Source organism: Gopherus evgoodei, chromosome 1 (genome assembly GCF_007399415.2).
Source record: "Gopherus evgoodei ecotype Sinaloan lineage chromosome 1, rGopEvg1_v1.p, whole genome shotgun sequence".
Classification (NCBI taxonomy): Eukaryota; Metazoa; Chordata; order Testudines; family Testudinidae; genus Gopherus; species Gopherus evgoodei.
This window is the reverse complement of record NC_044322.1, coordinates 191,531,812-191,554,153: the sequence shown is the minus strand read 5'-3', so window position 1 is coordinate 191,554,153 and position 22,342 is coordinate 191,531,812. Positions and strand designations below refer to the sequence as shown.

At 38.6% G+C, this 22,342-nt stretch overlaps 1 protein-coding gene across 4 annotated transcripts in view; it reads left to right on the top strand.

Moving 5' to 3' along the window:
* The window catches only part of EPHA6 (EPH receptor A6), an 898,770-nt gene that overhangs the window by 733,082 nt on the left and 143,346 nt on the right, over nucleotides 1-22,342 (top strand). For 2 of the 4 annotated variants that reach the window (XM_030581522.1, XM_030581511.1), the window contains one exon: nucleotides 16,100-16,222. The exons of the other annotated variants lie outside the window; for them this stretch is intronic. In XM_030581522.1, coding sequence (XP_030437382.1) covers nucleotides 16,100-16,222 — 123 coding nt within the window. The remainder of the gene's footprint in view (nucleotides 1-16,099; nucleotides 16,223-22,342) is intronic. 4 annotated transcript variants of the gene reach the window in all.

Sequence of the window (22,342 nt, the reverse complement as noted above, 5' to 3'; positions counted from 1 at the left end):
TTTTATGGTGCTTTAGATTGCTTAGATATTTTATTTACAACTATCTTCATTACTGCAGGAGGTAGCTTAAGAAGTATGATTAGAGGTGACATTATTGGCTACTTAAATCTTCTCTTTACACTGTTTATGTCAAAAGCATTGTTACCAAACTCTGGACCATGGCAGATAGAATGTACCTTAGTGCATTCTCCCTTCACCCCTCCAGGCCCTGACGCTCAAGGAAGAGGATTCATTGAGTATGGAGCTGTTAAGAGATCTCCCAAATCAAATACAGATAATATGCATTGATGAGCATCAGTTTCCGCAATAAGAGGTAGTATTCCCCATCACTGTGTTGCAGCCAGTCAGTGGGCAGTAGCAACAGGTACATATGGCTGTGCTGGTGGTTTACAAAATCTGGGCTGGAACATCAGTCTTTAGTCTGAGGAGGAGGAAGAGAAATTTAAAAAATATATTCTATCATGTATATTTTGAAAGTAAAATAATATTTAAGCACCAAAATTCACTATTAGATCATATTTTGATCTTAGTTACCTCAGTGTAATCTTGATATCACTGATTTCAAAGGAGTTATTCCAGATTTATGCTGATGGAACTGAGATTAGAATCTGGTGCTTAGCTCTCACTTGAGCTTCATTAGTTCATAAGAGCTAAGTATTATTACTATTGTTAAGGAAATTGTAGAATGACAGCATAGCCCTGAACTCCAGGTTTTTATGCAGACAAAGAACAAACTACCACTTTACAGAGGTGAATCTGCAATCTAAAGAGTTTAAACCCAGAAAAATCATACTTGTAATTGTCTCTGAGGAATACATTACTGGGGCTGTTATCAACAGTGTTCACTATCTCCAAACACTTTCTTAACTAAAAGCCATGAATCTCTTTCAACAGCATTATTTGATTTCTCCAAATTGAATCTGCCTGTCTCCCCACTCTTTGTTCTCATTATTATGAGCTGGCAAGCTGCACAAGTAGTAAAGAATCAAAGCTGTAACTGCAGAACAGTATGACAGCATAACAGGCCACATCATTAAGTTTGCCTAATATAACAGACAGCTGTGGAAAGCAATTCCATCTACTAAAGTGAAAACAACCACAGTTTTTGAACATTAGGCTCAAAATGATGTGATATTGCTTTTTATATAATATACATTTTTATTTTAAAACTTATTTTAATTTTTAAAAATGTATTTTATACATCTAAATTTACTCTTCTGCTGGCCCCATGCAGTCCTCACCTTACAGCCCCCAGTTTTACAGGAGGACTAATCATTTCTAAAATTATACATCCCAGACTTTCAAACTCCCAAAAATAAATGCTTCTCTGCCTAAACTGATCACAAAATCTCATACCAAATCCCCCTTTTTCCTACTACAAGTTGTAGTGACTTGTGGATCAAAAGAGGGCTTATAATAGAATTCTGCTTTCAGCCTTAATGATAGACAGGCTATCTGTTCTTTCCATAACCCTAATAAATAATCTGAAGACTAGCTGATATCTTGAATTAAAGGGATGTTCCTGATACACTTGATCCATCACTTGAACCATCAGATAGTAACATTTAAAACATTTTATTCCTACCTAATTTAATTTTGCATGTATGACTGTGAAATCCAAATGTACAGTTTGCAATGCTTGGAATGGCACTCCGGATATTATGCATAACTATAAATATAATAACATTTCAAAGCTCTTGTTTAGCATCTTGCTAAAGCTATTTTCAAAATTTAAGTGCTGATTGAAAAATATTTATTTAATAGAGAACTAAACATACACAGACTGTTTTATGGCAGCCAGCATAACAGGAACACAATACTTTAAATTACTGTTCCATTAAGAATGTGAAGATGATTCAAAAGAACAGTTGTTATTGCTGTTAAAAGCCTTAATCATATTTATGTTTTCACACTAGTCTTCCCAGCAACCAGAACTTCAGCATGCACTAAGATTTAACAAGCTACAAAGTAAATTATCACAGTGTGTGTAGAACCATTTTCAAGCAAGTCACCGATGATTTTTTTCAAATTTCTGTTTGTCTTGAACCAACCAGGGAAACTGAACTCTATTATTCCATTCAAACATTCTCCAGCTCCTAAACATTTCCTTAACAGGAATTGTGACCCCCTATTCTATACTTGCTCTTTCTTCCAAACCTGCTAATCCTGGAAACTATGTAGTACAGTTCTCTAGTGTCATAGATATTTATACTGAATACATAGAACCAGGTTAAGCCTGGGTTTATTCCAGGTTCCACTGATATAAAATCTAGAACAATCAGTAATTTAGGGCAAACTACATTACAGGACTGTTGTAATAATCTCAAAACCAAGTGTTATAAACGCAGGAAATTCATATTTAAGGTTAAACTTAAATTTAGAAAATATTGAAACATTATCAGACCTTAATTTGTTTGGATTTCTTTGAAATTTAACGTTCTCTCATGGGTTTGTCATGCTTGATTCTGTCATTTGCTCATCTCTGTAATGTATTTTATTTTTCATTGCTGGTATGTACTCTCAACATTAAACCCATCTTATTTTAGTTTTGGTATGAAAATTTCCTTTTTTTAATTAGAAATTTCATATATGAACAGTAAACAGAAAGCTAAAATAGTACAGTGATATCTCTAATTATTTAAAGATAGGATGTATCCACCTTAAATAATTTTTTTCAGTATTGCTGATCCCAAACATTAAAAAATTGAGTCATGCACCTAAAAATCATGTGTTTGACTTAAAAATAATCAGATATTTTAAAAATAAATTTGGGATTCTTGTTTGCCATCTGGGTTCCAACGCCCATATCTATGAAGGTATTTATGCCCCTAATTTCCATGTATTTTTGTGGGTCTAAACCTTCTAGGGTACACTCCTTTCAAGATTTTCTCTGCAACCCTGAGGGCTAGAAACATTTTTTTTAAATGAAAGCTGTGAGTCTCATATATTAACATGACTCTAGGAGCTGAGGCTTAAGTAGAACATCAGCTGTCATGAGACTGCAGATGAAATCGGGAGAGATGGCAACATTTTTTTTATATATTCTGGCTGCTTTATGTCACTCTGGAGCAGCACAAAACATACCGGGCAGTTAAGCTGAGTGTACAGCTGCATTGGCATGGCCAGACCAGCACAAAGCAGCTGCAGTGTATACACCAATTCCCTTACCCTCCTGTTCCCCAGATTCTCCTGCACTCCCTAAATTCCCTCTGCCTCCTCTATCTGCCTACATTCTACTGCCTACACTTCCCAGTTGCATCCTTCCTCTTGCACTCCACATTTCCCTTTCCACATGGATCTACTCACACCCCTGGTTTCTGCCTTCCTTCTACCCTCTCTTTTTAGTAGGGCAGGTACAATGGGTAACTTTTGAAAAGAAATATTTAGGATTAGTCATTAGTCATTTTTGCCCTTAATTTTCATAATAGAAAGGTTTTTTTCCTGTCAGCAGAGGCTAGTGCATAAAATCTTCTGCATAAATTTCTTGGAGTCTGCCTCTTTCAAAATAGCTGCCATCTCCCATTTTTCTCTGCCATATCTGCCTTCACTTAAGATGTCCTATTTCAAAATGGCCATTGCCTCCCATTGTTTCCAGTGAGTGAAGCCAGCAGCCATCTTTGTTGAGCAGTTTCTGGACTCAGTCTTACTGAGAACCTTGGGAGATAGCTGATTTTCTCAAAATGACCACCTCATTGTGGGCAAGTTATGACTTTAGTTCCACTGAGAAAAATGGTAGATACCAGCCCCTTTTGATATAGGGAAGTTCTACTTGGAATTCATCAAGTGTAGCCTATGCATAAGCTTACAGTGAGTTTTAATGCCAAGGGAAGTTTGAAGCATTTGGGTTGATCTATTATTAAGATCCTTCAGCCGAAACATTTGACTCAGTGTGGTAATTTTTTTAAGGACCCATTTTTAAATTAATTTTAATTCAAACTAATCAACCAATTTACTTGTAAGTCTTCAGAAAATTAATTCAATACTCAAGAGTAAGTGCTTTAATTTTGGAGAAGATAACTGTATTCTTCATACAGAGTGGTTTCATCTTTGTTATAAGTGCAAAATATAACTCATCTTTAAGTATGGAACCACAAACAGCGCTTCTTTCATAGAATAAAAGAAGCAGCGTAACCCGCACAAAGGTTGTGCTTGTGATCACTCCATTACGACCACTGCTATGCCAGAATCAAATGAAGTTAGAGTGAGTTCAACTTTTGAGTCTATGCTGTTGAAATTGGGCAAACTGAATTTGTACCTCCTTCCAGTTAGAAAAGATCTGCCCCTACTGCAAGGAGCCATGGTAAGTACTCATTCACAAGAACTTCACAAAGCTGACTCTTCAACAGCAGAGACTGCCCCATGTTCTGAGAAGTGAAATTCAGTCTGGTGAGGAGGGGCAGACAAGGCCTCTGCTCCATTTTAGTCCAATTGAAATGATATCTTGAGGACTTAAATGGAATGTAATGCACAGGCTTTGTGCTAGCCTCTGTGGAGGTATGAATTTCCCCAGAGAGAAGTATCCCTCTCTAGGGGTCACAATATACTGCATTAGGCAGTCCTCAGCTGCCGCTTTCCTAGTGGCAGAGTCTGATTTGTTCTTTTCAGTCCCATTTAACAGGAAGTAAGGCTTGATACAAATCAAATGAACAGATAACATCAAAAATAAATGGGTATTTAGAAATACGTTTAGCTGAATGCCAGGATGAGTGGGAAGTCTTTCTTAATTCTCCATGAGAGAGTATTGAAACAAACACTGCAAGTATTATTTTTATTGTCACTGCTTCCTTGAAGGGATGTAAAAAAATGTGTGGTTTTAATTTGATTACTCAAAATTGTGTAATAAATGATAGAAAGAAATATATTTAAACCCTTGAGGGTCATACATTGTGTGCATTCAGGAAGTATAAATATTCACACAGTATCTGCTATGGTTTGTGAAAATTCTTTGTCACTTTGATAGTCCTTCATTGGAAGTCCATAGGACACTAAAGGGGTTAAAGGTCTGTAGTAAGCTCCAAGAAAGCATGCTTGTAAAAGGTGGGATTTTCGTAAGTGCTCAGGGTTGGTCTAACTGAGCCCACTAAAAAGGGTAAATGGGATGACCTAGGTAATTATTGTCATGTCAGCCTGACATCAATCCCAGACAAGATAATAGAGCAGTAGCTCCTGGACTTGATTAATAATTAACCGAAGAAGGGTACTATAATTAATCAACATGTGTTTATGGAAAATAGATCCTGTCAAACTAATTTGATACCTTTTTCTGATGAGATGACAAGTTTAGCTGATAAAGGTAATAGTGTTGACATAATATCCTTAAGCTTCTGTAAAGTGTTTGACTTGGTACCGCATGACATTTTGATTAAAAAAATAGAACAATATAAAATTAACATGATACACTTTAAATGGATTAAAAACTGGCTAATTGATAGGTCTCAAAATGTAACTATAAATGGGGAATTGTCCATTTCCAGTGGAGTCCCAGATGGATTGGAGCTTGGCCCTATGCTACTTAACATCTTTATCAGTGACCTGGAAGAGAACATAAAATCATCACTGATAAAGTTTGAAGGTGACATAAAAATTGAGGGAGTGGTAAACAATGAAGAGGACAGGTCCCTGATGTAGAGCGATCTAGATAGCTTGGTAAACTGGGCACAAGCAAACAATATGTATTTTAATACAACTAAATGTACACATCTGTGAACAGAGAATGTAGACCACATTTACAGAATGAGGGACTTTGTTCTGGGAAGCAGTGACTGAAAAAGATTTGAGGATCATGATGGATAATCAGCTGAACATGAGCTTCCAGTGTGACGCTGTTGCCAAAAGAGCAAATGTGATCCTAGGCTGCATAAACTAGGGAATCTTGAAGAGTAGAGGTTATTTTACCTCTGTATTTGACACTGGTGTGACCAGTGCTGGAATGCTGTGTCCAGTTCTGGTGCCCACAATTCAAAAAGGAAGTTGATAAATTGAAGAGAGTCAGAGAAGAGCCATGATAATGATTAAAGGATTAGAAAACATGCCTTATAGTGATAGGCTCAGGGGGCTATATCTATTTAATTTAACAAAGAGAAGGTTAAGGGGTGACTTGATTATAGTCTATAACAGGGGTCAGCAGCCTTTCAGAAGTGGTGTGCCGAGTCTTCATTTATTCACTCTAAATTAAGGTTTTGCGTGCCAGTAATACATTTTAATGGTTTTAGAAGGTCTCCTTCTTTAAGTCTATAATATAGAACTAAACTATTGTTGTATGTAAAGTAAATAAAGTTTTTTAAATGTTTAAAAAGCTTCATTTAAAATTAAATTAAATTGCAGAGCCCCCCAGACTGGTGGCCAGGACCCAGGCAGTGTGAGTGTCACTGAAAATCAGCTCGTGTGCCGCCTTTGGCATGTGTGCCATAGGTTGCCTACCTCTGGTGTATAAGTACTGTAATGAGATGGTGTAGGTCCCTGCCGCCTCAGACAGAGACGAGCCCCTCTGGATACCGGAGTGGGCGGAGCCAGGGAGCTCTGAGCTCACCCCCCAGAGGGTCAGGCATGGCACAGGAAGTATAAAAGCCTGACCTCAGAGCTCACTGGGAGAGCAGCCACCGGGGAGACCAGATGCCTCTGATCTACCTCCTGGTTGGGAAGCCCCAGCAACCTGCAGCAGACCCAAGGGCTGGCCAGGCCTGCCTTAGGCCAGCAATCCAGAGGAGTTGCCGAGCCTGCCCTGGCCAGCTATCCCCAGGAACCCATGGTGTTGGACCCCCCCCCCCCGCCCCCCGAGGACACCACCCTGACCCAGGTACCTCTAGAGGGGGAGTCTGGAAGTAGCCCGGGGGCAGCCGACCCTAGTCTGGCTGCAGCACTGCCAGAGCCAATGTCAATGTGTTGCGGCCAGGATCCCCACTGACACAGCATCAAGTCTTCTGCCGCAGCTAGGGCCCCAGGCTGGGACGCAGTGGAGTGGGAAGGCCTGCATCCTCTCTGCCACCCAACTCACAGGTGGCCATCTCCCCCTCTTCCAGGCCTTCAGACCCAGGGCCTGGGCCCACTGTGTTTATACTGTTACTGCTCAGCCCCTGCCTGAGAACCTGACTCACCAGTGCCCCGCCCTGACCTTGGGTTTGGGCTGATGACTAACTGTGTAGTTTCAAAGGCTGCGGAGGAAGACTAATTCCCCTTAAGACATCTTCCCAAACTTAGTGAGGCGGTGTGAGTCCCCGTCACCCCAGAGAGAGCCGAGCCCCGGCTAACCTCTCTACGGTACCTACATTGGGAACAAATATTTATAACCAGCTCTTCAGTTCTATCAGAGGAAGCTAGAACATGATGCAATGGCTGGAATCTGAAGCTCGACAAATATAGACTGGAAATAAGCCATAAATTTTTAACAGCTAAAGTAATTAACCACTGGAACAATTTACCAAGGATCATGGTGGTTTCTCCATCACTGACAATTTTTAAATCAAGAGTGGATATTTTTCTAAAAGATTTGCAAAATAATTCCCAGAGCATAAGTTCTATGGTCGATGCTATACAGGAGGTCAGACTAGATGATCAGAGTGGTGCCTTCTGGCCTTAGAATCTATGAACTAATACTTTTCTTTTAACAGTGACTCTAAACATATCCTATTGGGCTTCCATGATTATTGTATTCTGTTTACAAGTTAAATAAAACAGTTTTTCAAACTCAGCGTGGGCTCAGAGTCAGGCTGAATTCTTTCCTTCTCTCACATAAGCAACAACAAAGATTCTGCACGCCAATTTAGAGTCTCAGCTACAACTGTGCAATTTAGTGTCTTTAAATTATGCTCCCAGTGGCACCTGTGTAGTCCAAATGCTACCAGGGGGTTTACACACGTGTTAGTGATTGGAACTTGGAAATAATTCAGTTGATGAGAAATAGAATCCAGCTCACTGATTCCTACAGAAGCTGTGTTCACTGTGCCATGCTGATAGCAGTAAGAAGCAGTAGAAACGTATGTATCTCATGAGCTTAGGGTGACAAGACAGCAAATGTGAAAAATTAGGACAAGAGATGGGAGGCAATAGGAGCCTATATAAGAAAAAGACCCAAAAATTGGGACTGTCACTATAGAATCAGGACATCCGGTCACCCTACCTACATAAGTTTTTTGTGAGGGGAAAAGGGGAATAAACTTACTTGAGCCCTAGGAATATTAAAATACAAGTTTATTTACCTGACTTTAAATTACATTTATTTTACAGACGTATTTTTAAAAGTTTGTTTCTTTTGGGTCTGTTTTGGTCATCAATATTGGTATGATGTGCATTTTATTTTTAATGCAGATTATTGCCTCCATTTTTCAACTGTATTGGAAACATTTAAAATTTATATTATTTAATTGAATAGTGGTACAGGTTAACTCACCACTCTAACTCTAGAACAGGAGCCGCATTACCAGGCCCAGTGGTACATCAGGGGCCATGTTTTGCCAAAGGGAATGGCCATTCCTTCAGTATGTTTGCTGAGGAGTGCTATCGGTTCTAATAGATGGTGCATGAAAATAGCAGTAAGGTTTTCCTACTATGCATTTCCTTCACCCATCCATCTGCCCTGATCCATTCTGAGCTATATAGTAGGATCACTGTGATTTACTGTGCAGTGCATGGCTCTACTCCACTTCCACCCCATCCTTCTCCATCCCTATGTGGTTCAACACCATAATACTAAGATTCTGCCCACAGTATAACTTACAGTTTGGAGTAAGGATATTTGCAATATTCATCCTGATGTGCATATTAAGCAGCATGTTGTTAATAATATTTAGCACTCATCACATTTTATTTCTGAAGTACTTTGCTGATGTTAAATTTCACAAGACATCCGGCAGGTAGATAACTATTTTCAAATAGGTCAATTGAGGCAAGATGGTGAAGTGACTTGCTCAAGGCCACAAAAGGAAGTCAGTGTCAGCATCAAGATTAGATCTCAGAAGTTCATTATTTGGAGTTCTGCGCTCAGGCTGTTAGCAGTGGTGCAGGTACGGTAGTATGGTCCGGTACACCATACCAGTAAGATATTTATAGCTGGTATGGCATACCAGAAAGACAGGAGGAGCCCGCCTGCAGCTCTGCCCCCAGCTCTTCCATGGAGCTGCATCTTCTCCATCTGTACAGCAGCCCTGCCGGAAAGGATCAGAATGCTGGCAACTCCTCCGGTGGCTGTATCGCCCCCAGCCCCGTCCTCCAGTGGGGCTGCTGTACAGACAGAGAAGATGCAGTTCTGTGGAAGGGCAGCGGGTGGGCTGGGGGGTTGGCTCCTTTCCATGCTGTGGTTCCTGCAGGATTCCTGCAGGGTTCTCCTAGGAACCACAGTGGGGAAAGGAGCAGAACATGGGGCCACCAGGCAGCCCCACATCAGCAGCTCCTCCAGCATGGCTGCTGAACCTCCCCCAGCCCAGCCCCCAGCCCTTCCATGCAGCTGTGTCTCCTGAGTCCTCCTGCCTGGCGTCTGTACAGCAGAAGTCTCTGGCGCAGCAGGAGGAGGGTAGAGCCCCCACCTCCCCAGGTAATGTGGGATGGATGTGGATCATGGGGAGGGATAGGGAGAGCACGGGGGCCCCTGGGCTGGGGGCAGGGTGGGGAGGAGTCATGTGGGGGGGTCACAGAGAGGTCACATGCCCCCCTCTTTGTGTCCCTCCCATGAGTGCAGTGTACTGGCAAGAAATGATTTCTACTTGTACCACTGGCTATTAATATGTGCCTGTTTACAGAAGTGACCGTATTCATGCATAATTTTATAAACTTTAGGCCAAGATCTTCAGCTAGTGGAAATCAGCATAGCATCATTGATGTCAATAGAACAATGCTGACTTGCTCACATTTGTAAGATCTGACCCTTAATTTCTTGTCCATCTTAAATTTTTATAGTTTTAATACAGACTCCATATGGATAGCGTCCTCCTTAGCAAGTGAACGTCCAGCACAGAGATGGAGACCTTTTATTGGAAGACATTCAGAATGTCAAGTTGCCAGCATATATTAACAAAGCATTTGTAGGACCATGAAGAGTGTCAGAGCAAAGAGACACACTAGCAGTTTCAATAGAGTCAATTCTACTTAAATCTTAAATAGCAGCCCATATTTTTCCTTCCAAGTCAGGACGTATTGTCTTTTGTTCTTTGCACAACAATAACAACATGAAGGAATCACACAGGCATAGTTGGGCCAGAAGTAGCCATATTTAGGTTACCTCTACACTATGAGCTAGGGGTGTGATTTACAGCTCATGTATACATACTTATGTTAGCTTGATGAGAGCTAGAGCAAGCATACCTAGTAGTGTAGCAACAGTGACGCAGGCAGTAGCAGCTAAGCCGTGCCATACGGTTTAAGCAGGTTTGTACACAGCATGTCTATGCTGTGCCACCACTGCCTGTGTTATCACCACTACACTATTTATACGCGTGCAACCTCTCATCAAGCTAGAGTGAGTATGTGTATGAAAACGGAATTATGGCCCTAGCTCATAGCGTAGACGTAGTCTTACCAAATTAGTACAAATATCCAAGGCATAGCTATGTACATACTGCTAATTTCTAAAACAATGAGCACCACTAAAGGGCTCACAATCTATTAAAAAGGATACTATCCTATTCCTGTATACTACAGGAAAACTAGAAAATTTACCAAAAAAAAAGAAAAGAGGAGGGAAACTGTCTCCAAGAGAAAGTTCTAGACTTCAGCAAAGGCACTTGCTCCTCACCAAACCACAAAAGTTAGTAGGGCTGGAGCAGAGGAAACTAGTATTGAGAACTTTTCAGTAATTCATCAACTCCTAGAAGAAATTCATACAGGAAGCCTACAGTGCAGGCAAAAATTACTGCTATCTATTAAAACTTCAGCATCTCAGCTGAAATATTTACTGCAAGAATTGCAGAGACTGAAGAGTCATTCTCTCTGTAGATGACTTTTAAAGTATCTGCCTGAAGAGATTTTCAAGTGATTACAGTATTTTGATAATAAAATTAAAAGACCTGAGAAACAGAACGTGATGCTCCAATAAAGATTACACATGAAGCTGAAGGCAAAAACATGATTGAATTTGTAACCAACCTGATTAACAAAGTGATGGGGGAAATGACTTTCACAAATTGGAAGAGGCAAGATTATGTTGATGTCTTCAGCCAAAATTCAAGGGTAAGAGCACATATCATAATACAAAACTGAGATTTCAGGTCTAGAAAAACATTCTTGCACAAACTAGGAAAGGATGGAAAATTCATCTGTGAAGAAGCATACTTCCTTTATCTTCCCAGACATTAATTCTGAGACCAGTAAGGAAAGAAGGGAATTCAGAGAGGTATTATATGCCCTGGGAGAGAAATCGCTATAAACTGCTCTTTATTTCCAGAAAACTTTAATTGGGATAGCAATATAACTGAAGAAGAAAAAATTAAAATTGTTGCATATTTAACATACTTAGGTAAGAATATCTCTTTAACAGAGAGTAAATTGTATAAATTGAATTGAATTTCACCAAAATACTTAAAAAAATGAAACCAGCCTCTGTATTTTTGAGTAGGAAATAATCAACCAGATACTCTACACGATCAGGTACAAAGGTGGCCTGAAAGCTCTTCTTTCTTACATCTGACTGCCTATTGTCCCAAGTATTTGTTCCAGTAACAGGAACCAGCTGAGTGTGGTGGCTCCCCAGCTAAACCCTTTACTTCAGATAAAAGAGAGGGATGTAGTAAAGAATCCATTGTTCTAACCCTGTACTACCTGGAGATTACCTTATGCAAGGGAATAAATCCTCAAATAACCAATTTAGATGGCTTTCCTGCTGCTTTTCACTACCAGAGTGGGAACCAGAATCTGTCCTGATATGTTAAAAAGATGTATATCTACACTGCAAAAAAAAAAAACCTGTGGCAGTGAGTCTCAGAACCTGGATCAATTGACTCGGGTTTGCAGGAGTCATGGTTACAGGGCTAACAGTAGTGTAGAAATTTGGGCTAGAGCAGTGGGTCTCAAACTTTTTTACCCCTTTCACATCGCAAGCCTCTGAGTGCGACCCCCCTAAAAAATTAAACATCCTTTTTAATATATTTAATATCATGATAAATGCTTAAGACAAGCGGGGTTTGGGGTGAAGGTTGATAGCTCACAACCCCCCATGTAATGAACTCGCAACCCCCTGAGGTGTCCCAACCCCCAGTTTGAGAACCCTTGGGCTAGAGCCTGTGCTCTGAAACCTCCCTCTCCACCCCCACTCCCAAGGTCTCCGTACCTGGGACTGTATTGCTGCCATTTCCTATTTAAAATCATCCCATGTTATTTATCTGCTTTCCAAATTAATTCTTTGTTTATTCACTTTCTTTGGGTCTACTTCTCATGAACAAATTTCTACATAGTTTTTTTTTCTTGTGAAATTGTGTGCCTCACAAGACAGTGTAAATCAGAAAAGGTGCCAATAAAGCAAGAATGGACTCTAGAAGTCTCACAATATGTCACCAACGAAGAATTGACTTACAGCTTGAAGATTAACCATTTTCCAAAATAATGTTTTTATGATTGCAGTGGTGTACAGTGGTATAAAATAAGCAATTTCTTTCATTGTACTTACATTGGCCCTGGTCCTGCAATGTGATCTGCTAACATCCTCTCATGAGAAAATTATTGTCCAGGCTTTTTCTCACCACTTCAGTTGAAGTGCCTTGTTCTTACTCTTTGATCACTTCAGTTCTCTGAAAGACCAGTCTGAACGCTTTTTTTTACTTCCACTTTCACATTCAGTTTCAAATCTCACAAGGATTAATGGAACAACAAAATTACAAATTAAAGAATAGAAAGCATATCCTTTCATAATCTACATAAAAAGCAAATGCGTAATCATATAGTCATTCTCTTTCTTATTCAGAAATATTTTTGGCAGGTGCAAAATGCAGATGAATAGCTTAAAAATAAAACATTTTTCTGTGTTGCAATGTTATGGTTAGCAGAAAGTGTCTGCAGGTGCTCACGCAGAGATCCAACTACCAGTACAAAAGCCATTCTGGGGTTTTCGAGTAGTTGCAATCCAATGGTATTGTCCTTTGAAATTCTGAAAGGTTGCAAACAGGGTTTAAAATAATAGGTTGATATAACAATATATACAGGAGGTCAGACTAGATGATATAATTGTTCTTTCTGGCTTTAAACTTTGTTGTAAAGACTCTGGAAGAAAGAAAGTTTGCCCTGAGTTCTAACCATATATCATTATTAGGGAACCCAAATCTATCTATTATATATGGCAGATTAATAATATCTGATAGATATTCCAAATACTTCCCATATACTTTGTTTTGTTGCCCTTATTTTTTCTGCTAATACTTTTATTTAATAATTATAGTTTTCCATGTTACTGTGGCATTGTCTGTATAATTATATATATGATCTTCTTTTGTGTGATGAAATCATTAATGTGGAGGCTATATAGTGGAATGTGTTCAACTAGCTCAGGAATTATGGCTTATTTTTCTTATCTACTTTTTCCCTTTAAGTACCTGTAATAACTGTGACTACTCTGAAGGTTCTCTGCCTGCTGTAACACTGCCCCCTCCCTCCAAAAAATGTGTGCAGAGCAAAATAATGCTTTACAAAATAGATGTACAACCCTCTCCTTTCAATGAAGGACACTTAGAGAACCGCATCCCTGAAGACAGCTAGTTGATTAAAGAAATATTATCCTGACTCAAATGAAAACAAGATGCTGTCCACTCTTATCAGTTTTAAGAAAATGTTTCTTTTAAACATTGTTTAAAGTTTAAAATTGTTTAAAATATTTATATTTAGAATAGACCTAAGAGTAGTGATCTCCCAGCAAAGAAATACTTGTTATGCTTTCACAGCTGGAAACAAAGCACAGGAGCCTGCAGAGACTTTTTTGTTTGGAACAGAATAAAGACTGCTTCTTCCTTTTCTAAAGAAAACAAATTTAGGGGGAATTTCTATTTTCTGTAGAGATATCCATGCAATTCTCTATACTATTTCTGAAACTCAGTTACTTCATTTTTACTATTACACATCCACTTCCTTATGTTGATTTGCATTTTCAGACTTTTCACTCTGCCCTCCTGTTATGTTTACAATTTTTGTTTACCCCCTTTGATATTGTATTTTTCTCACTAATTTTTTTTAATCTTCTGCAATATACTTTTTATTAAATACCTTAAGAGACAAGGTAGGTGAGGTATGTTTTATTGGACTTACTTCTGTTGGCAGAAGGCGCAAGCTTTCAGATTACACAGAGCTCTTCTTCACATCTGTAGATGCGATGGATGATCTAAAGTCTGCCAGTAATTCATGTTTGATGGTAGGCCAAATTAATACAAGAAATTTAAAAAGAGTCATAAAGATAGCTTTAGAGGTGACTCTTTTTACATTTTTGTATTAATTTGTCTTACCATAAAAAATGAATTATTGGCAGACCATAGATCACTCCTAGAAAACTAGGTCACGCGAAAGAAGATTACTGATTTGGGCCCCAGTATTGCAGAGAGATACATCTGTGGTGGGTTCCCTGACTTCATTCAGCTTTGCGTGGTTGGAAGGATTTTCCCATGCAGATCCCTTTGCAGGATCAAACAACTTAGCACAAAAGTGCCCAACAGAGTGCTCATCAAGGACAGTTCTGGAACAGAACTGAGAATTTGGAAAATTTTATTAAGGCTCTCAACACTAGGCTTGCCTGGCATAGCGGGGGGAGGAAATTGTTTTGATTTATTTTTTAAATTCCTTAGAGTTTTGATCCCACCCTTCGGTTATTAAAGATCTTTAAGGATACCTAATAAAGGTTCTGTGTTTAAGACATACATTATATCAATTTTCTTTCTTCATAATGTAATAATTTTTGTACCATCTTTAGGTTTTAAAAGGGGAAATGAAGCAAATATTGAGGGGAAACAGATCTATTGTGTATGAAAACCAAAGGGGTGACATTTTTTTTCAGTTCTCTCTAAGACTATGCAGTCTCAACAAAAAATTGACATTTCTTCAGAATGAATTTGCTCAACCGGGTTTCTCTGCATCTACAGGAGGCCCCACAAATTGAAACTGCATATAGATTAAGAAACCGATTTATTTCTAATTATAATGAAATTAAGGCTTTTCCATCTCTGAAGAGCAGCCATGATGTGCCTTCTTAAAATGGTGAACAAAGATATCAAAACTGACCATTGCCTAACTTTTTGAATGGGATCTTGTTTGTTGTTTTTACTAGCATAATAGTTATGTTGAATATTCATTACCCAACTATAATTTAGGTTTAATTTTAATTTTTTTCAAACTTGGAGAATTTAGATTTTCCCCCATTGTGTATATATATATATATATATGTATATATAAAAGAAGCTTTGAGATTTCAAGTCCCTATTCAATGTAGAGATCTGCCAAACACAGGCCTGTGCAGAGCCCCATTGAAGTTGGGTCTTCCCCAGTGGATCCTTTTGTAGGATTAAGGGCCTTAATCTTTTCATCTTCGATATATCAAAATAGCTATCAATAAATGGCATAAAATGAGGACAAGTTTAGTGTATTGTCATAACTGCTTTTGAAATGATATTTTTCACATCATTTCCTGCCAAGACAAAATTCTACTGTCAGGTGATTGCAGAGATCTAGACTGGTGTTCTGCTCCCATTATGTGTGTGAAATTCCATTGACATCAGTGGGAGTTTTACACATGGAGATAGTGCATCTCAAACTTATTTTGCTCTATGTGGATCTAAGAAGTCGATTTCACCTTTAAAAGTGAATCTCTTTGTATTCTTCCTTGAAGTTCTGAAATTCCCCATTTAAACACTGTACCAGCTATAGTGCAGAGGAAATAAGCCCTCTCTTGCTAGCACTGTATCACTAAATGGCTTGTGGTGTGGGTTTTTTATTATTTTTTTCTTTTTTTGTTGTTTTGGTTGGTTGTGTGTGTTTTGTTCATAGTGTTACCAGTTTTTATCATTTAACAGCATTTTATGAACTTTGCTTCCATGAAGACATTGATGACTTTGCAGAGTTTCATTTACTCTCTCAAACAATCAGCTTCTTTTGAGCAGCCAAAGAACAGCTTGTTTGATTAATGATCATTTTTATCTTTTGAAAGGATCCTTCCCGACCATTGGGGTGAAGTCTCTTTCGAGATTCCTGAGCGCAGGCTTTTTAAATAGCATCCAGGCCCCACATCCAGTCTCACGGGGTGGATCTTTGCCCCCTGGCATTTCCTCTGGTAGGTATTTCAGGTGAAGTTTCCACCAACCCCTACTAGGGGAACAGCACCAAAATCTATTAGTGGTAGGACAGAGAAGTTAATATCTGTCTCAGTCAATAACATCTATCCATTAACCAGCCTGCTAGTACAGGACCTGACCATGTATATATAGGAGAGGCTGTAAGAGGAGGAAGACAGCCATAGCTAAGTGGTTATCTGAAATATAAAATGAAAACTGCCAGTGTTCTCTTAACAAGCACTGCATGAAATGCACTTATGTAAATAGAAAAAATAACTTAGAAATGGCTCTTGAAATGTCAGATTTGCTCTGTCTCTGAATGCCTGAATGTTTTCCATGAAAGTTTCCATTTTCCCGCTAACAGACAGGAAGTAAAAAAAAAATTAGAACAAGTAGAAATTAATTATGCACTGAAATAAAAAATGGGGAAAGCAACTAACTTTGAACTCTGGTTTTATATATGCTTCAATGTGCATTATTTTTAAATACAGGTAAAAATAGTTTGGGTTTCATAGAATCATAGAAGATCAGGGTTGAAAGGTACCTCAGGAGGTCATCTAGTCCAACCATCTGCTCAAAGCAGGACCAATACCCAACTAAATCATGCCAGCTAGGGATGTACCTCCAGGTACAATGGAGGTGCAAAAGGAAGTATAGTGTAGTAATAAGATCCACAACACAGTAAGTGGGCTAATGTCAGGCTGAAGAGTTGGAAGAAAAATAATCTGCAGGAGTAGGCTAGTATAGATACTTGGCTGAGACGGGGAAAAGTGACAAATCACAGGTGCTCCTTTTCTCTGAAAGGGGAATGCAGGTCATCTGTCTTCATCTGGAATCATGGAAGATACCTGGCACTAAAACTAGCAAGTAAAAAGTAAGTTAATAAGTTTCACTTAATTTATTTAATAGACATCGATATTAAAATATGTCTAAAAGCAGAATTCAAAATGTATTGCTTTCCACACTGCACATTTCAATATAGAATGAATTTCTTCCTGTCTTAATTTCTTACTTCTTCCCTTTTAGTAGGAAAATGGCAGCCTCCTTAAAAATGTTTTTACCTTTTTATGAACTACAGTTTTTTTCTGTTTTCACAAAAATCTAGTTAATGCCTAAAACACTCTGGATTTTCTCTTTAAGGCAGGAAAGGTTGTCTAGTGGTTAGAGCAGGGGGGATGAGTGTAATGAATTCTGCCCTGGATTCCCTCTGCCAATTGAGGAGAGAAGTCACCTAACTTTTCTGTACCTCAATTTACTTCTGTATAACATAGAGATAGTTACAGGCCAGGGGTCACTATTAATCATTGTTTTCCTTCATTCTCTAAATAGGAAGTAACAGATAGTTTTGATACTTTCTCTGATAACTGTTGGTAAATGCTGGCCACTGTACTAACCTCACAGTGGTGCTGGCAGACAGTGGTTGTAAACACTTTGAGATCTTCTAATGAACAGTGCTATTCAGAGTGGTTCTTAAATATTTTTAAAGAGCTATTACTGGTTCCAGCAATATTCCCTACTTTGAGTATCACATTTAGTATCATATAGTATTACTGATCCTCATTGGCTAAGAATTGCTGACATCCGATATATTTGTTATCCTGGCCCACTTATTTGTCTCACCTACCTATTTTGTCTTCTTTTGTTTTTTGTTTGTTTACTTGCTTGCTTTTGATTGTAAGCATTTGGGGGCAGGGACTTTCATTTTCTATATTTTTGTACTACTCCAAGCACTACAATGGGACGCTGACCTAGCTGGCCTGTAGGTGCTAATATAATATAATGGGCTTAATAATAATGAGCAAAAGGAAGATGACAGACTGGTAGAATATTTCAAAAGAGAAGAAACTGTGAGTGCAACTACTATGTGCAATTTATTATAATATAGCTAATAGGTCACTTTCCATTTTGGCAATAGCAGCAGGTGAAGGAAAGGCATCCCATCAGCATATTGTCAAACTGTCTCATTTTATAGAGGTTGGGGAGTTGTCAGTCTGTAGAAGGGCAGACAGCTGCAGTGATTAATCCACTGGCAGACTACATGCATTTTGTTGAAGGGAGGAACTAAATGCACTTTTGGCTGGGGAAGAGGAGAGGAGTTCCAATGTTAAGATAAAAAGACTGCTAGTGTGCATATCAAGTCTGCACTGTACAATGTCAGGCAATAATTATGATTATGATGAAGGTATTTTACTGTTTGTAGTTTGATTAGATTAAACTGATTTTGAAGCCATTTGATTGATTCATATTTTTTCCTTCATGCCATGAGTACAGTGCAAAGTTAAGGTTGTTTAGGTGCTGTAACTGTGCATTTCTTATCTTAATACATTTTGGATTTCTTCTAAGCATAACCTTAACTCTGAATTGTCTGGGTTAATGCTTGGTTTGGGGTAATTACAACAGCCCTGTAATGTTTTTACCTTTAAGTCAAAATGAAATGTGATTTCATTTTAAGAGAAGATTCATAGATACACCAAAGCAGCCAGAGTGCACTGTCCAATTAAGCTGCCTTTACAGCTGCTTTGTATATTGCTAGAAAAGTGTGAAGCAGTCACAGTATATTGGTGAATTTAGCCCTTAACTTGCAGCTCTCTTCCTGATTTTGGAGGGTTATGTTAGTGAGACTAATGCTTTATGAAGGGAGGGTCCCCGAATCCCATTTCTCTGTGCATTAAGGGGAGCCTCAGTGCACAGGGGAGCCAAGGCGGAAGTAGCTGATGCCTACTGAATCTTTAAAGAGAAGTGACAGTTGAGCAAATAATGTACCAACCAGAATAATGTATTCTTGACGCTTGTCCATTCTTCCCCATACCCCAGAATCATTACAACCACTAGAATTATGCATGCAAATTAGCTATAGAGCAAGTTTAGTGATTGGTTGTTGCCTTTGATGTCACAATGACCCCTCTTCACTTCTCTAAGCTGTTGAGCTGAGCATTTATTACAAACATATCTAATTGCTAATAACTTATTTGAATTAAATAGGCTGTAATTAAACTATAGCCCATGCATAAGATTTCCATGAAATTTTAACTATATGGAAAGTTCGAAGCATCTATGTTATTCTGTTGAGGTCATTTGGGACAAAGATGACTGACAGATGCTAAAGTTAATTACAAGCCAAGATCTTTAATGCAAACTTGTTAAATTTACTTGTACATTATCAGAAAACTAATTCTGTAGACAGAGTAAGTGCTCTTAAGTTTGGGGAGGATACATTGTACTTTTCATACAAAATGAGGTGGTTGGATCCATGCTTTAGGTGGAAAATGAAACTCAGCTGGAATAATGACCAGAGCTTCCATAATGAGCACCTAGAAAATAGGTTGTTAAGGAAATTGTGTCAAAAGTATTTTAGGGTAAAATGAAACTAATAATTGACTTTTCTTTTTCACTGAACATAAAATGTTGCCTTTTACCATTGCACCGATGCTTCATATTCAGTTTTGTAGAATTTGGTATTTGGCTTTGCATCCCTTGGGAATTTCATTATGTCACAGGAATCCCCACCTGACCAACTTCAAGCCTAACTTGTGGTGCAGGGGTGCTGCAAAGAAGCCCCTTTGCAGCTGATTATCTGGCCCTCTGTATTGAGTGAGACTTGTCAAAACTCTTGACTTGCTTCCAAAATGCAAATCTCATTGCATTTTAAAGACAAGACATAACTATTCTGATGGAATAGTGCTTGCATTTGAAGGCCTCATTAAAATTCTTTCACTGCTTGCTAGCACTTTTATTTGGGAATCATTGTTTATACTAGTCCTGAAAATACTTACTGTTATTTACAAAATCAAGTCTTTTTCTCACAATAACTTCCTTGACTTGACCATCAGTTATGTCACAAACTATTTCAACTCCTTTTACTTCATCTGCTAACAGTTCAAATTCATGTGACTCAGCCTTACGCAGGTCTCACCTGGCAGCTGGTTTCATTTAAAGGTTTCAAGTGACATTCATGTGTAGATCAAAGTATTCTTGAAAGCCTGGAAAGCCTTTGTCTGACAATTTGTAGTCCTCTCATCCTCCCACTGGAAAGATTTGTGCATTCACAATTCATTTTTGATTTTCTCTTAGTGCCACTTGCCTGCAGGAAAAATTGGAAGTGCTGTATCCACCTCCTCAAGTTCTCACTCTTCCATACAAAAGTGCTGTAAGATATTACAGTTTGTTTCTTGGTCCTAGTCAAGTTACATGGATCAGGGTTATATATGTTTACACCCCTGTCACTTGGCTAGTTACACCCATATTGTCAGTTTCCCTACTTTCATCATTGGAGACTTAAAAGACAGATGACTGATCCTGCTGCTATAGAGTGGAGAAAGAGAGGTAACACTGTCAGTGTCGCCCTCATAGCTAGTCTCCAGATTCTTCTCTGATAGTAATGAGTGGAGATGTAAGTCAAGAGGAGAGATTATGACAGGATCTTTGTTTAGCAGCCAAAACCACTACTTGGTGTCCAAATTAAATGGAAGGAGGTGAGGGTAGGGTCTTTCAGCCCCAGAAAATCTGGCTGAAACCCCCTGGAGTAAGTCCTATGGCATGACCTGTACAGCCTCTGGTGTGGGGGGGGTGAGGCAGAAATTATGTTTTATATCTTTTTTTTTCTATGTGCTGTACAAACAATAGCTAATTAATCCTCCCAAGCCCTGTGTTAGGCAAGTATTCAACCATTTTACTAAACCAATGCATAACTTTTATTTAGATCTCAGACCCTTTTAGTGAAGGCCTCTCTACCACTTTTACTGACTCAGCATAGCTGAAGTTCCCTCCCCATTTACAATAAGGCTCTTTTTTTCCTTTCTAACACACAGCTCTTTCCTGTTCACTAGCTTCCTTCCTTTCATAAGATCTTCCATATGTTCTGTCTTTCTGCTTCCAATGACAATCTCTCCACCCAGTGTTACCAGCTGGCAAAATTTTATCATGAATCTCACAATATTTGGTGTTTTTTCTTAAACTCCAGCTCCTGGAATTATTGGATTATGGGAGACTCTCAACTTTAATTATAAAGTTAAATTAAATTTCTAGCCCTCGTGGTTGTAGAGAACTTGAAAATCTAATCCACTTAAGGCTCCAACCTAGAGGAGAAATAAAAGAAACCCAGATTTATTTTTAAAATCTCATGATTTTAAGTCAATCCCACAATTTTGGGGGCCCTGACTCATGATTTTAGTATAGACAATATCACTCACTTCACTACTGAAGAGACAATTACGGGTTTCAGAAGCGTCCATAGTCTTTCTGCATAGCCCCAACTGCTTCTGAATTGCAAATGCACGTGCTCTTCATGCACAGAAACAAAAAGAGATTCATGGGCAATGAGAGGAAGATGCTGGCTCAACAACTTTGGATCGTTTCAGATATGAAACCAAACTTCACTTAACCTTTTGAACATTTACCTATAATTAGTAAAGCAGTAATCATCAGCACAGTAATCCTTGATCTCTGTCGGCAGTGATAATTGCATCCGGTTTTTGGTCAGTGTGCATGAGGGTGGAAACAAGCAACACAAGTGCTGTCAAAATGATAAATGAAGACTATATAAACAATATTTTGAAATACCGGATATATGAGATAAACAGGACATGACCAGGAATTATGTGACAGATAACCTAAGCTTTCACTGACCTTTCACAGAATGACGGAAGTAACCGTTTGACAAGGTTGAGCACGTCTTGGGGTATTTATAAAGGCATAGAAACATGCTTTCCTGCAGCACTAGGCATGCATTTTTTTTCTATTGGTTTTCCTTAAACTTCTGAAACCCATAATTTTGAAAAAAGTTTCTTTTTTTTTTTTAAATTTAATGCACTTAATTTCCCTGGCCATAGATACTATGTGAATTTGTATAATGTTTTTATTTCCTCTTACATCCTGCTAAGTAGCTCTTATGTATTATGGAGTATTGAATATTGATGGCGCATAGGTGCCTTTGATATGCAGATATCATTTTGTTTAAACTCCATGACATATTGTGAGGTCAATAGAGCAAGTGACCACTTATGCAATGAGACTTCATTTGGGGACAGAAATCATGTTTTCTCACTTTGGAATATCCCTTGCCCTTCACACAGGAGAGTGTGTAGTGGTATGAACATCAAAAGCGTTACGACCGCAGCTTT